The 16,986-nt window shown below is 42.7% G+C and overlaps 1 protein-coding gene across 1 annotated transcript in view; it reads right to left on the bottom strand.

The window, feature by feature from the left end:
* Positions 1 to 16,986, bottom strand: part of Tspan5 (tetraspanin 5) — a 125,972-nt gene that overhangs the window by 13,120 nt on the left and 95,866 nt on the right. The window contains exon 2 of the mRNA XM_090356783.1: positions 11,992 to 12,042. Coding sequence (XP_090212909.1) covers positions 11,992 to 12,042 — 51 coding nt within the window. The remainder of the gene's footprint in view (positions 1 to 11,991; positions 12,043 to 16,986) is intronic.

Genomic DNA, 16,986 nt, shown 5'->3' with positions numbered 1-16,986 from the left:
ATGTGTCTATTGGCTATTCTTATTTCCTCTCCAGAGAAGTCTCTTTTTAATTTTTCAGCCCACTTATTAATGAGGTGGTTGTTTCTTTGAGGATTTGTTATTGAGGGGTAGTTAATATTTTTAGCTATAGGTATATTTTAGGTATGATGCCCTTGTCTGTTGTATAGCTAGCGAAGATCTCCCAACCTGTGGGCTTTCTATTTATCTTTCTAACTATGTCCTTTGTGATGCAGAAACTCTAAAGTTTATTGCAGTCCAATTTATCCAGGCTTTCTTTGATTTGTTGTGTTTCCACATCTTCAGCAAGGAAGTTTTGACCTAGCACCTGAACTTTGATCCACCTACTTTAAATTTCCCATTCCTTGCTGGGTTCACAGACAAATGTTACCATGTTCAGTTTCCCTCCATGGAGACTGAGTCTCTTGAACTTTCTCTTTCTCAGGTTCTCCTAGAATAATGATCGTTCATTGCAGTCATGATACCTATGTCACTATGCCCAGCTATAGGTGGAGAAGGGATCTTGAGAACTTTTCTGCCAAAACTCTCCTTGAACCTCAATCCTCCCTATTTCAGTCTTCTAATTTGCTAGCACTATAGGAAAAAAGCCCCCAGATGCTTGGTTGATTTCACCCATTTTTAATGAGCTTTTAGTGATTCACACTAAAGTGTGAGCAAAGATCAGATTGTTCCTAAATAGTCTTCTGTGATCTGTTGCTGTATAGAAAGAGGTCAGTGGATAATAGGACAACTATCTGGGTACCACAAAAGCATACATGTAAGCATCCATTCTTGTACCTGAAATGTCAACATCAAGGCCAAAAACTATGAACCAACCACCAGGTGATTTGTGGATCATTTGTCCTCTCTGGCTTTAATTTGGAGAATGACAAACTCATTTTAATACTTACTCTCTTTAGCCTGCAGGGGCCGTTTTAATTGAGAGGCCTTCAACTGTTTCCATGGAAACAACAGTCATTTGAGGGCCTAGCTGGACTGCAGATTCTACTTTTTAATTCTAAATCCCAGCAAAAGATGGGGCTGGAGGTAGACACTACTGAGATCTGGGAGAATGATATTCTGCCAAAGCAAAGGAAAAGTACCAAGAAACTTCCATTTTAATGGATTCAGAATACACCTGGGTAGTTACAGTTGTAAATGAATTCAAATCTCTTTCCCCTGGATGGAAAAAATATATCCTTTATTTATATAATCATTTAATTAACAGATGAAATTGCATGTGCTGCCAGGTGGTACATACCTGCAGTCCAGGCACTCAGGAGGCAAAAGGCAGGAGGTTCTCAAATTCAAGGCCAGCCTGGGCTAAATATAGTTCAAGGCCAGCCGGGATTACATAGCAAGACCTTGTCTTAAAAATACACATACACACACACACACAATATGTATAAAATGAATATGTATATATAATATGTGTGCGTCCTGACCCATGTTTTTGTGGTGGTGTTATTTGCTTTCATTTTTGTGGGCAGTGCTGGAGAATGAACCCAGGCCTCAAGCACACTACACGAGTGTTCTACTACTAAGCAATTCCCAGCGTAGTATGTTTTCAAGCGGAATGGCTAAATCTGGTAAATTAACATACTACCTCGCAAAGGTTTCTTTTTTGTGTGATGAGAACACATCTAGTCTCCACATTTTTCCAAAATACCACATATTAAGTTGAGCCACTAACTCAGATCTTGAAACACCAAGTACGGATGTCAAGGGCCCACTGACCAGTTCCTCCCCTTGGGGGTAGGTTCCTTGGTTCCTTCCTCTATGAAGAGGGACAAAAACTGGCTCACCTGTTGGAGCCAGGTATCTCACATGCCTAAGTCTCGATTTCTACATCTGTGAAATTATAGCCCACATCAATAAGGAACTGATCCAAGTAAATCCAGACACTATGTTAAATACTTGGCACACTGAATTCAATCAATCAACCATCACTATCACTATTACATTAGAACTAGAGGAATCCATCAGAGGAATGTTCAACTCAACTATGTTGGAGAAAAATCCATCTTACTCAGAAGCATTTTGCTCAGAACTGTGTCCTTCTAGAGAGGTGTGGCATGACCTGGGAAGGTGATAGGTGCTGTGACACACTAACCAGATCTTTTGGGGATGGGAATGAAAACAATCTAAGACACTTGGGGAAAAGAAGAGGGGGAATGCATGAATCACTAGGAATAGCAGAAGTCAAGAGGAGATGGAAGCCATGAGTGCATAGAGAGCTACAACTACAAAGATAGCAGATACAGTCAGTCATGGCAGAAAGCACTGAAACCCTTGACAGCATCATGGCAAGGTGTACAGCTAGGAGCAAAGACACGTTTCTGCCAGGGAGGACTGGGCGCACTGTCAATCACTACCATGCTATCTATCCAAGGAGATCTGGTTGTTCTCTGGTTTGATAAACGTAGTCTGTTTCAGTAAGAACACAGGAAAATAAGCCCATTTTTCCTCCCACCTCTACCTCCTCATTAACCCTTTATTCATGCAACATGCTCACTTGTAAGCAGCTTGTCCTAATAGTTCTGCAATGAAGGAATATGTTCTGAAGGAACAATTTCTTCTTGCAGGAGGTTTCTGCATGTGCACATGCAGAAACAAAAAGGCAAACAAAGCCCCAGAGGGTTCCAAGCCAATAAACTTTAGGAGTGTCTGTGGTTTTCCTCACCTCCAGCACAGAGCTGCCTCTGTGTGCCACCTGGCAAGTTGCAGTTTTTTCTCTGTCAACCCACAAAGGGAAGAAATACAAAAATAGCTCTAATACACCCTGAGGTCTGGGACTCTTCTGCGTTTGCATATACAAGCACATTCCTTCCAACTGCTGGATGAGAAACAGAGGGGCAGGCATAGGAAATGTGTAAGCAAGGCCAGGCCAGATGGAACCGTCTGAGATGGATGAGACTGGGCCCTGATTCACCCACCCCTCCACATACCAGACCTTACTGGAGAGGACTGACAATGCTGAGGGTAGCATTTCTTCATTGAAAAATGGTGACAAGGTGGAACATATAGTCACTTGGAGAACTGGAAATGTGGTTTTGAACAGTGTCCACAATAAGATTAGGTAGGGACCAAGGGCCCCTACACTTACCTATCAAAAAGTCATCATCAAAGAGTTGTGGCTCACACCTCTGATCTGAGAATTGCAGTTAGAAGCCAACTTGGGTAGAAAAGTCTGAGAGATTTCATCAGCAAAATGCTGCAGTAGAGGGTGTGGCTCAAGAGGTAGAACACCAGTTGTAAGTAAAAAAGCCAAGGTGATACACAAGGCCTTGAGTTCAAGACTCAATATAGAAACACACACACACACACACACACACACACACACACACACACACACACACACGCGCGCACAAAGGCCACGACCTAAGACATTATCCTCTTTAACATGTGTAGGGAGCACAGCCTTATAATGCCCCCATTTAGTCCCATTCTGTGCTGTCTGGTACGAAACACACAGGAGCCTCAATGGTAAGGGGAAGGCATTGCAAGAAGGAACAGAGAGCCAAGTCCTGCCCGCCGCTCAGAGTTCAAGGAAGGTGGGTCTGGGAAAAAAAGAAAATTCTCCTAATGTGAAATGAAGTGAGGCTTGTCCTTTTTGTTGTTGTTGTTGGTCATAGAGTTTGAACTCAGGGCTTGGGTGTTGTCCCTGAAGTTTCTCACTCAAGGCTAGTGCTCTACCACTTTGAGACACTTCCAGTTTGGGGGTGGTTAATTGGAGATAAGAGTCCCACAGATTTTTCTGACTGGGTTGGCTTTGGACCTTGATTCTCAGATCTCAGTCTCCTGAGTAGCTAGGATTACAGTTGTGAGCCACTGGCACCTGGCTAAGTTTGGCCTTTTGAATATCACCCAGCTCTGTGTAGTAACCGTGTCTCAAATCAAGATGATGGGGTAGAAAGAGGCAGTGATAAGTGAGAGAAAACAACAAGGCAATTGGAATTCTAGCCCATCCCAAAATTTATTAGTTATTATTATTAATTTAGTGACACTTGATAATAAACTCAGATTCTCATACTTGCTATAGAAATACTCTATCATCTAAGCTACAGCTCCAGTCCTTTTATTTGCTCTTGTTTCTGAGATAGAGTTTTGCTAACTGTGCTAGAGTAGACCTTGAACTTGTGATCTTCCTAAGTCTACCTTCCAAGCACTGCATTTACATCATTGTTCCTGGATCCTGTTTAAGTTTCCTTCCTTGCCCCCCTCCCCATTTTTCTCCCTCCTCCTCTTGTTTTCTGCTCACAGATGGTACTTTACAGCCATACAACCAGTCTAGCAATTTACTGGTAAATTAGAGATGGAGTCTTGCATACTTTTCTGCCATAGCTGACTTCTTACTTTGACACTTGGAGGCAAGTGTCAGCCTCTTGAGTAGCTAGGATTACAGGCATGAGCTACTAGTACCCGGCTCTATCTGAATTTTCATCCCTAAGAAAATCTCTCTGAATAAAGGTCACAGGACTTCTTTTTTAAAGTTTGATTTTGGGTGTTGTGATTGTTGGTGGTGGTGCCGGTAGTGGGTCATAAGGCTTGAATTTGAGGTCTGGGTGTTATCCCTGAGCTTTGTTTGCTCAAGGCTAGTGCTCGACTACTTTGGGCCACAACACCACTTTTTGAGAGTTCTGCCTAGGCTGGCTTTGAATTGAAATATTCAAATCTTAGCCTCCTGAGTAGCTAGGATTACTGGCGTGAGCCACCAGGGTTTGGCAAGCCTGATTTTTTTTAAAAAACACATCAGCCATGCACTTGCAGACATGCTGACTGGAGCAACACAGAGCAGAGGTTCTTTTCAAGACACTGACCAAGAACTGTTGTAGTTCCAGCTCATTAGACTCAGCAGAGAACTTGGAGGGGATTGCATGAGCAATTCAGGAAGAGAGAGGTAAATTTATTGTACTGTAGCCAATAAAATGAACTCTTTGCAGACATCTTTTCTGCACCTCAAAGGCACTTAGGATGGTTTCAAAGCTGGGAACCCATCTTTCTATTCAAGTCATCTAGAAAACCATTTCACCCGATGCCTCCCTTTGGCAATGAGAACTTGACCTTTGCTGCAGAAGCTTCCTGGGTCACTGAAGATCATTGCCCCTAATTTTCCTTCCGGAGAACACAGGAAGTTCTTCCCGCATGAGTCTATGTGTGACTGTAAGAAGCTGCAGCTGGAAGATTCCAGAATGAGCCTTTCAGTTACAGACATTAGGCAGGGAATAGCCTCCAGGATTCTTTCCCCTCCACAGAAAGGCCAAGGAGAAAGACATCTGGGGACAATTTCTCATTGTCCCTGCTGAAACCAGCATAGAACAGCAAGTTCTTTCCACCATGTCATCCAGAACTCGATGGAGGCAGATGACAGAAGATGAGATGGGGGTTTAGGGAAAAGACAGATTCTCAGTTTCATACCTCAGTTTCTACATCTTTGGAACACAATACCATCCTCCTCTCAAAGTCTAACCCAAGGGGACCCACAGATGGCAGAACATGAAACCCCTTTTGTAAAGAGCTACTTTTCCTTTGCAAGCCTTTTTACAGCCTATAACTAACATCCTTTTACAAGTTTTAGCCACTTAGCAAACATGTGGGGGTGCCTCCTTTGTGGGGCTGTGCTGGGACACCCAGGAGGTGCCACTGTACTTGAGGAGTTTCTGGGCTGCTGGGTGACAATACAGGTAAGCACTGGGAACCCCAAACTTCACCCAAAGCGATAGGAAATGGCATGTTTCCTATTTAGAAAGAAAAGAAAAAAAAGCCGGGAGTTTGGCCTAGTGGTTAAAGTGCTTGCCTAGCATGCATGAAGACCCGGGTTCGATTCCTCGGTACCACAGACATAGAAAAAAGCCGGAAGTGGTGCTGAAGCTCAAGTGGTAGAGCTCTAGTCTTGAGAAAGTCCAAGGACAGTGCTCAGGCCCTGAACTCAAGCCCAGGACTGACACAAAAAAAAAAAAAAGAAAAGAAAAAAAAGTGAATTGTCATCCACTCCCTGCCCCAACATCAAACACAGCTGGGCTGGCAGGCAATACCTTCTACGTGCTTAGTGATACATCCTCTTCCCCTGACCCCACTGAAAAATTTAGTAACAATGAAAGCAGGCCATATAAATTTTCTTGTGGACTAAGGTCATCATGTACATGTTCTGACTATTACAACAGAAATCGATAGTTCTTTTCTGACAGCCAGAATTTGTGAGTTTGCTATTTCTAACATGGCACCCCTCCCTTCAGACATCTGCAACAAACCAGATGCCATGTGAACTCTGGTTATCTACAAGAAGTGTCAGGAGACTAAGCTTCTGGGACATCAGCTAGATCTTGGATAACTTGTATAACTCAATGATGGGAGTTGTATACTTCTGGACTCAACTTGTGTAGCTCAAGGATGGACTCATAAAACAGCTAGGGTTCTAAAGGATGCTGTTGTTGTTTGTTTGCTCACCTAATCTCAAGATTTCTTTTTCATTTTTGAGATGGGGGTCTCACTATTGGCATTGAGTAGTAGACCAGGTAGGAAAATACGAATTTGGGTCTTCGGAGAAGGGTGGTTTAGGCATGAGATGTGTGGCTCAAAGGGCCTGGGGTAGTAGAACACTGGCAAGATGACAAATGAGGCTGTGCACAGGGGGAGAAAGCTATGTGGGAGGTGAGGTCACAGCCACCACACAGGGATTTGAGTGAGATGACAAACTCACCAGGGAATCCGGAGCAAGTAGCAACACAAGCTGCCTTATATTTTCAAAAGGTAAGGAATTTGACCACAGCTTGCAGACAGGCCTGGGCTGGGATTGGGGTACAAGAGCAGAGGCAGAGGGGAATTAACAATTAGAAGGCTTCACACTAAAGCAGGAGGGAATATTGTGGCTGGTGAGGTCAGGGTCTAATGGTGGAGGTGGCACATGGGAAATAAGTCTTAATTTCAAGGGAGACAGGACAGAATCTGCTGACAGAGTGGAAGTGAGCCTAGAAGAAAAGAAAGAGGGTATCAAGATTACTTCAGCAGGCAGAAGGAGCGAGCTGCCATGTTCTGTCAAGGAGAAGAGCAGTGCTTCTGGGGAGTATGGAGCTGGAGTGTTATCTTGGATATGTTCATTTTTATCAGCCTGTTACACATCCATGTGGTGGGCAACTGGGTAGACAACCAATCTGGAGTTCCAATGGTGTCTGAGCTTTGTTCTACTGGCAAGGAGCCTAAGGAAGTGACCTAGGCTCCAGGACCCAGATTGGGATCAATAAGCAAATGTCAGTTTCAACTAGATCCCTAAACTGGTTAATGAGAAAGAAAGAAAAAAAAAACATGAAAGGTACAGTTTATCTACAAGAAAGGAGACAGAAAGATGTTCTCATGCAAAGCCAGATGAATTAGAAACTTTCTGGCAGAACCAAGGACATCCAGACGTGAACCAGCATCCGTTCCCCCCAAAAAAATCTAGTGGCACACGACTGGAGTCTGTCCTTGGCCTGCTGAACATATCAGGGGCTTTTATCAGTGGTGAATGATGGGAGCTTATTCAAATATACTATCCCAGGGTCTGCTGCAGACCTACTGAATTTTAACTTCATATTCATGGGGTAGGGGTAGGGGTAAGGGGGAGAGGAGACGTAAAGCAGGCCTGATTTACAAGGAGGAGTGTAGGGAGAAGACAGATGAAAGCCACAAGGAGGGAAGTGGGAGTCTGGTAGATGACAAGTTCAGGCTCTAGAGTAGTCTCAGAGGGTGGAGAGGTGGCCTGGAAAACGTGCAGTCTTGCATTTGACTCAGACAACCAGCCAGGCATGAGATGGATGAGGGAAACCAGCCTGGCCAGTGACTGAGCTGGGATTTTTCAGTGAACCATCTACTTAGTGACTGACGGGGTAGAGGCATCTTCTACCAGGAGAGAAGAGTTTCAACCCAGCCATATTTTCTATGGCTCCAAAGCTCTCAGTCAAAAGGGAACCACCAGGATGATGAAGTATCTCCCACTCACAGCCTGTGAAGACCACCCAGAAGGAGGATATTTAGCCTGGAAACAAAAGGAAACTGTCCCCCACCTTAAAATACTCCAGGGCTCACATGTGGAAAGACTTATTCTGTGAGATGCAATGGGAAAGATTCAGAACTCATGAGTAAAAATCTATGGTACACAATTCTAACATGCTGAAAATTTTACAACAGTGAGGGCAACTCACAAACACACTCAACTCACTGCAATATATTAGTAAATGAAGCCATTTTCTGTATATATATATATATATATATATGTGTATGCATATGCAACCTTTTCTAAGACCAGGTAAATTAGTAAAAGACTAAGTTATGTCAGTTAATCTTCATATCTAGACACAGCACAAGCTCTATCACATGCTATGTGTTCAATAAATGCTATTTGAATGACCGAGTTCAGGACTCTATGCTACAGAATTGCTAATGATTCTTCCATAGAGCAAATCCTATAATGGTTGGAAAAGCTCCAGCTTCAATAGAGATGGTAGCAACTGCATCTTCACTGTTTATTTTTGCCAGTTTTGGGGCTTGAACTCTGGGCTGGAGCACTGTCCTTGAGCATTTTTGCTCAAGGGTAGCACTCTACCACTTGAGCCACAGCACCAGTTTGGGCTTTTTCTGTGTATGTGGTACAGAGGAATCGAACCCAGGGCTTTGTATAGCCTAGGCAAGCACTCAACCACTAAGGCCAAACTCCTGGTTAGATCTATTTATTTTGGACTTAGATATTGTGATATGAGCTCTAGGTTAAAAAGTGATTGCTAGTAAGTGCAAGGGACAATAACTTCTGCCTATCATGCTCTGTAGTTCACACAGTACATTTAAAGCTGCCTCTGTTAAGGAAATCCCTTCTTTCCAAGGAAGTCCGAGTTCTAGGATTTGACTTTCAGCGTCCTTTGAAGTAAACATCCACCTATCAGTTTGGAGACTTGCTGATTCACAAGTGGGACACATTTTACAACTTCTTCCTGGACTATTCTCCTCATAAATCTCTCACTTTATCCAGATCCCTATCCCATGGCCCATACCTCAAAGAGCTCAACAACTCTACCGAAAACAAACTCTTCATTTCTTGCCAGAACCTTGAAGGAAGGATGCTGAATCTGGCAGGCGCCTTCTTGGCAACATGGTAGATTGGGTATTGGGTTTAATTGGTATCGTCTTCATGATGGAGGCAGGAAGTCCCACCTCCCAGGTGATGGACGTGCCTGAATTCCTACAGGCAGGGTCTGGGACTTGAACAATACGTTACTGGATCTGTCAGTCTAGGGTTGTGAATTCTCAAACTCCTTGTGACTCTGTCCCCTGACCTGACCCTATTTCAGTCTAGATTAGCTTAGAGGCCATACACCATGCCTCATGTCCTGTGTCCTGTGTCCTAGATCTTCTCCAGTCATTTCCACTGCAGCTCTCCATTGGAGCTGCTCTGATCTGTTGGTGTAGTTTTTCTGCTTTTTCTTTCTTTTCCATTTCTCAGGCTCAGTTTTCCGACAATAAATGCATTTTCAGGACTGCAAGTCTTTGCGAGAGGAATCCACCTGCAATTGCTGGCTTTCTAATAAAGACTCCCAGTTTGACCTCTCCACAGGTGGCTTCTCTGTTTCTCCATAGAGAAACCTTCCAGAACATGGGTGCAACTCTTGACCAACCATCTGCTTCCTATCTGTGTCTCACCACAATGCCAGCTCTATGCATAGGAAACTCTGCAACACTCCTGTCTGTATTTTATGCCCGGGGCCAGGGTTACCCAAAGCGCTTGTGACTGAATCCCTTCTTTATTTCCCTTGCTCATAACATCCTACTAAACGGTAACTGGATGATCTTGGCCTACGTTAGACCAGCTCTCTCTTGAGAGAGAAAGAGATAGAGAGAGACAGGGAGAGCACTTCAGGATCAGTTGGATTCTCTGTTGAGAGAGCTGGTCTATTTACTAATAGCAGTTCTCAAGAAAGGCCTGTCCATTTCCCTCCCAGCACTGTACCCCCTTAGCCTTGATATTTGTGACACATCTCACTTTTAGATTTGTGATTTTTTTTTTAATCAGAGAAGAGACATTTAAGGCAACCCATGAAATAATAAAATGATAACTGTACTTCAAAAAGGAGGGGGAAAAAACAAAAAAAATCAAAATGACCGAATGTCTATTTATTGCTAAAATAGACAATTAATTCATTTAATGCCTTCCAGCATCTTTTTCAAAGTGGAGAGAAATGGACTCTTACTAAAGGAGTTATAAAAAGCTGTACTCTGGCATTTAACCAAGTGGAGAGTTTCTAAAAGGGAAATTTCTGAGATTCCACTAAGATAAATCCCCAAGCTTAACCAGGATGAGACAGGAGCTAATCATAATCCCAGAGATTAGTGTTCAATGTAAAAGTTTCTGGAGATAAAATTATCTCTGTTTTGGGAACTTAATTTGTCACAGGCCAGGAATCTTGTCTTGCTTTAGAAGGTGGCAGGCTTTCTAGGAAGGTTTATTTTCCATCAATACTATAATCATAGTTTATAAGTAACTGTCCTTTTCTTTTTCTGTGATGTTGGGGATCAAACCCAGGGCTTTGTTGAGTTCAAGTTGCTCTGCCATGGAATTATTCAGTTACTCTGCTAATGGTTCCTATTCAAAACTCAAGATTTACTTGGAGTTTTGTTTTATCTGGTTTATCTGAGCATAATTTTACTTGTGGAAATTCCCACTGGTATCAGAAGGGTTTTTTGTTTGTTTGCTTGATGGAACTTCTTAGTTTCAGTCTCCTTCAGTTTATAGATAATGGCCCACAGAACATTTATCACATCAAAGAAAGTTTGCCTTCAGGACATACCCAGGCTAGTGCGGGTTATACTCCAGAGATAAGGGAATGGCCTCCTGAGAAAAGTTAAGCAGACCTCTTAGTTTACTGGAACTTTTACCCAAAGCAAATACTCTCACCCTTTCAAGGTGGGAGACCCAGCAGCCAAACACCAAGACAGATTAAAATACCGTGGGAGCTTCTACTTCCAGACAAGGAAGTAAAAAGAAGCTTCCAATTGCTTTTGAATTCTAGCAGAGAAAGTAAGCAGAAAAACAACAACACCTAAAAGCTAAGGCAGAGAAGTCTAATGGAGGTATGAACACAAGGTATCCATCTCTTTAGAATGTCCCTTAGAACAGAAACTGCCCATGTCGGCTCTTCACTGTAACTTAGATATGCTACCCTATATTTCCATATTTCTCCTTTTATGACAATGATTGAACCATCCACTTTGCTTGCAGAACAGGGGCTGTACCATTTGAGCCATGCCTCCAGCCATTTTTTTCAGATAGGGTCTCATGCTTTTGCTTTGGGCTACCTGGGACCTCAATCCTACATAGGTATATTGAATAGCCAACATGAAACTGATTTTTAAAATCAGCTTTAAGTAGTTATACAAAGGGGTTTCCATTCAACCTAGCCATTTATGAATGCAACGTATTTTGATCAGTGTCACTCCTTCCAACCATCAGTCGGCACTTACAATTTCCATCCAGAATGCAATTACCTGGTATTCAAACATGAATTTATATCTGGCTTCCTTCATGCTATGTCTAACAGGCTAAAAGATAATCTACATACAGAAAATATTTATTATGGCTTGAATCATCTTCCAAAGTAAGGATATTTTGACCCCCCCACAACAAAACAAAACAGGTAGAGTATGATCTTTATAGGCATTACTGAAATTCTTGGGCCCAAGTGAGGAAATATTGTTAGAAATATAGATCTCTAGCTAACTTATCAAATTCCAACGACATTCTCTGTAGTAATGAATATTGTTACTATGTGTGTGTGTGTGTGTATGTGTGATAATTTTAGAATTTCACAGTTTTCTAGCATTCTAAAGTGATTTAGAATTCCCTGTTTAAGTTCCATGAACTCAATCTGCATGAAAAGATCCACATTTCTTTTCCCCCTGCAGTGGCCAAAGACAAAAAGAGACATATACAGAGCCATGGATCAAACACATGTGTGTTTGGGACAAACTTACTTTTTCATTCCACGCCCACAGTCCAATTCCAAGAAATGTTATTCCCAAAAACTAAAAGAAAAAAAAAGGGAAAGAAAGCAGTGTAAGTATCAAACAGCATATATTCTTTTTTTACAAATATACAAAAGAAAGTTTTCAATGAACTTTTGTTCACCTGCCTAGAAAGCAGCTTTCTCTAAAACCCAAAAGCCATCTTTTACTAAAGTTTTGTTTTGTTCTTGCTTTTTTTTTTTTGTCTATTCTTTTTTGGTTCTGGGGATCAAACCCAGGACATCACATTTGCTAGGCAAGTGCTTTGCACTGCACCACGTCCCATACCCCCAAACCATCTTTAAGACGAAGAGAACTAGTATAGCTCCTCCACCTGAAGTTATAGCACTAAGGAGGACTGGAGATGTCAGGGTGCTGAGAAGCCATCTTGCGTGAAATGAAAAATGACTGATAATGCAGGATGCCTCCGAAGGTAGGAGAGCAGGAAGTGAGTGGCTCCCAAGAGCACTCAGGCTATGCATTTAGAAGAGGTAAGAGGGGGTACAGGAACCCCACATCCCTCAACAAGCTCTTCCTCACTCCTTCAAGAGGAGCAAGAAGCTTGGTACCAGTTGTTCACATCTGTAGGCCTAGCCATTCAAAAGACTGAAATCTGAGGATTGTAGTTCAAAACTGGCCCAGGCAGGAAAGCTCATGAGACTCTTCTCTCCTATTAACCACCAAAAAGCCAGAAGTGGAGGTATTGTGCAAGGCTAGTGACAACTTTGAGTGAAAAAGCTATGGGGACAGCTCCCAAGGTCCTGAGTTCAAGCTCAAGTACGAGTACAAAAAAAAAAGTAAACTCATCCAAAGACGATCTTTAGATTCTTGTTTTACAGAAACTTAACTTGCAGTGCAGAGAACTTCTAATTCTTCCTAGTGAACCCTCAGTGTCTTCACTACATGCCTAAACTGGCAGGTCTGAGTAAACATTCAGCCTAGCACATGGATATGGAAGATAGGATGGAAGCAGCTGTAGACTGAGAAAACGACATTTTATTAGCTCACTGTATCCCATCTGTATCCCGCCCCCCCTTCTTTTTTTTCCTTTTTAAGTATTATTTTTGGTTGGCAGTGGGGCTCGAACTCAAGGCCTGGGTTCTGTCCCTGCATTCTTTGTGCTTGACTAGTGCTTGACCACTTGCTTTACCACAGCTCCACTTCTCGTTTTCTGATGATTAATTGGGGATCAGAATCTCACAGTGTTTCCTGCCAGCGCTGGCTTTGAGATTCAATCCTCAGATCTCAGCCTCTTGAGTAGCTGGAATTATAAGCGTGTATCACCAGCACCTGGCTCTCCTTTATATTTTTAACATCCCACTATTAATATTATGGTATCTCACTATTTAGTTGATTTCCTTTCCTTTCACTATTTAGTTGATTTCCTTTCAACTGAGGTGCCATCGAGTGAGACACATGGCACAGAACTGTTCACTCACTGACAGCCAAATAATGAGTGCGTGGCTGACCACGGGGAAAGTACATCCTACACCTCATCTTTTTTAAGAGCAAACAATGAAGTGAAGGGCAATGGGCAGAGTGACAGCAGTTTCCGTCTGGAGGCAAGAGCCCACACTGTTTACTTTGCTAACATCTTGATTAAGTTAAATGTCAGAAAAGCTATCCACTGAGAGCATGTGCAGAGATCACAAGAGGGAGGGTGGTTATTTATTCTTTACAGTTGCAGGGAAAGCTGAAAGTATCTACCTGGCCAGGTTCTTACCATGCACAAGGCCCTGATAGAGGAGCCCACGCAAGGCTAAAGGCTGGGGGCTCATGCCCGAATCCTACCTACTCGGGAGGCTGAGATCTAAGAATCATAGTTTGAAGCTAGCCTAGACAGGAAAGTCCATGAGACTGTTATCTCTAACTAAAAAACAGGAAGTGGAGAGCTATGGCTGAGGTGGTATGGCATTAGCCTTGAGTGAAAAAGCTAAGAGACAGCTCCCAAACTCTGAATTCAAGGCCCAGTACTAGCATAATAAATATAAACAAACAAACAAATAAATCCAAACAGGGCTGGGAAAATGGCTAGATGAGAGTTATAGAAGGGACTAAGAAAGCCAACTAACCACTCTGAGATGCGGTATTTTTAACAAGTAGAACTTCCCTGACAACAATCTGACATTAAATCAAACAGTGTGTGATACATTTTGCACCTGGGTATAGAAAAGGCTTTAGTATGTCTTTGGTTTGGCAAAAAAAAAAACAAAAACAAAAAATATACAGAATCCCATCTTTGCCCTGTGGAGCTGGGGGGATGGTGAGGAGTGTCTGTCTGCCAAGTTAAAGATTTTTTTGTTTTCAACAATCTGACAGCAAAACTGTGGTTTGCCTTTCCACTACACTGGCCAGAGTTAAGATTTCACATGGCTTTTCAGACACCAAACAACAACAGAAGGAAAGTACAAAACCAAAACAACACAGCATATTAGTCCTGTTTACAGATGCTGGGAAACTGACAGGTGAGGTTCCAGCGTTCAGACTTTCTCATGTTCCCAGTTCCCATCTTGGTGCTCAAGCTCTTTCTAGGCACCTGGGTGGTTCTCTGGGGCGGGGTGGGTGGTACTGGCCACTGTGGTTAACAGTCCCTCTTGTCGTTGAAGAGGGTGGGTGGTGACTGCGCAGGCCTCACACAATCGTGAAGTTCCTTGTGTTTAGTACCTACCATGCATGGTGCTCAGGGGCTTTCCATGACTCTCACAACGAAGGAAGGGGTTACACTTCAACATGTCGACTTCTAAGTACAATGCCATCCATCATTCTCATCCACCCCTCCCAACTGTAATAAAAAAGGTAACTCATGACCGTTTAGTGAGGGAGTCAAGATTTGCTTAACATAGGCACTGCCCTCAGGAAAAGTGGCATTTGGGTTAGAATTACATGGGACATGATCAGATATCACCTCTCCTGCCCCTAGCAAGCACAGAAGGTAAACGAGACAACAATTCTGCATTTAATGGTTGTAGAGCAAGGCATAGTGGGACATGCCTATAATCCCAGCATCATGAGAGGCACAGAAAGGTGGACCATGATTTAAGACCAGACTGGGGAGAGGGAAGCGGCAGAGCCAGACCTTATGTCATAAAAGAAGCCAGGTGTGATAAACTCACCTGTAATTCCAGTTCCACGGGAGGTAGAGATAGAAGGCTCATAATCCCAGATCCCCCCCATTCAAAAAGCAAAAAGCACAGGACCCTACCTAGAAAATAAGCTAAAGCAAAAAAGGCGAGGGTTGTACACAAGCAATAGAATCTTCTAGAAGGAAGAATGGTGAAAAGCAGGTGGGGTGGAGGTCAGCTTTCTCCTCTTCACATACAATTCTCTCTCCTCTAGGCTTTCACAAGTCATACTAAACAGCTTAGAGACTGACCAGTGGTGTTCCACAAAGATGAGAAGATTAACAAAAATAAAATAAAAAATACAAATGTAAAAAAAAACCAGAAGACCCAGAGATGATTTCCCTTTACAATCACCATTTCCTGCTCTGGCTGCGACTTTCCAAAAGGGAAACTTAAGGAACTTGGAAAGAGAATGCGACTTGAAGTTAGGCAAAGCATCCTTACCTACAGCCAACAAAAAGAGCGAGGGGAGCAAGGCGGAGCAGGGCCTCCATGGCGTACATACCTTCAGGGCTACATCACCAGCAAACGCCCTCCCAGTTACTCTCGGCCCATATGTTTTGTTTTAAAATCAAGTCGTTCCAGCTTCAAATAATTAAACAGACAAGAGCCAAGAAACAGACAGGCAGGCAGCGTTTAAAACACATGCAGTTTCCCTTCCCTGGTCCTGAAGAAAAGCCCATAAACCACCACACTGGCCTCATTGTGAAACCCAGAGAGGCCAATTTACAGGGAAAGGCCGAGGACTCTGAAGAGCAGCTTTCTCTCCTCTTGAGACAGAATCCAAACCCAGTCCCAGACATCTTTTCCACAAGGCAACAGATGCAAATGTGCAGTACAAATGTTTCTACACCCAATTTTCGATGCTGAATAATAATCATTTGGCCAACATGGGCTGAATTTTAAATCTGAGCGAAGGTATTAGTTTTGTTCTGTTCACTTGCCAATACTAGGCAAGTGCTATACCCCTGAGCCACAACTCCAGCCCTAAAGTTCTGAGGTTCCTTTTGTTTGTCTTGTTTATTGGGGTGTGTGTGTGTGTGTGTGTGTGTGTGTGTATGTACCAGTACTGAGGCTTGAACTCAGGTGACTTGAGTTCTGTTCTGTCCCTGGGCTTTTTCCCTCAAGGCTGATGCTCTACCACTTCAGCCATACTTCATCTCCTGCTTTTTTGCTGGTTAAAAGTCACACAGCCTTTTTATTTTTTTCTGACTAGGCTGATTTTGAACCATGAGTCTCAGATCTCAGCCTAGTGAATAGCTAGGATTACAGGTATGAATTGCCAGCACCCAGCCTAAGGTTTTACTTTTAAGATGCATGAGTTCCAATGGTACTATGCTCCAAGGTTGGAGACCTAGCCATAGAGCATGTGAAATGCAGGTAGTTGGAGCTGAGCTGTAGGGAGTTAAGATCACACTAGACCTGAGAATGCAACATGACTAAAACAAACATAAATAACTCATAAATAGTTGTTTTGTTATTGATTCCATATTGAAATAGTAATATTTCAAACCTATTGGAGAAATTATGAGATCTTTCAATTAACGTATCATAATTAATTTTACCTACTTTATTTCTACCTTTTAAACCCAGTTATTGGAAAAACAAATGTTACTTTTATGACTTGCATTATATTGAATAATAAGGAGGGCCCAAACACACAGCAATCCCATGTCTTCATTACCACCAATTTACAGATGAGAAGTCATGCTTAGAAATATCATGTATTTCTCCCAAGAACACATAGGGAGGTACCTGAGTTGAGTTGCTCAGGCAATTGGATTCTTTAACCCAAGCTCAAAGTATCGCAATACATGGCAGGTGCTGGTAGCTCATGCCTGCA

This window comes from Megascapheus bottae, chromosome 23, assembly GCF_031878675.1.
Source record: "Megascapheus bottae isolate mThoBot1 chromosome 23, mThoBot2.hap1, whole genome shotgun sequence".
Classification (NCBI taxonomy): Eukaryota; Metazoa; Chordata; class Mammalia; order Rodentia; family Geomyidae; genus Megascapheus; species Megascapheus bottae.
The sequence above is the reverse complement of the archived record's forward strand: the minus strand, read 5'-3'. Positions and strand labels throughout refer to the sequence as shown.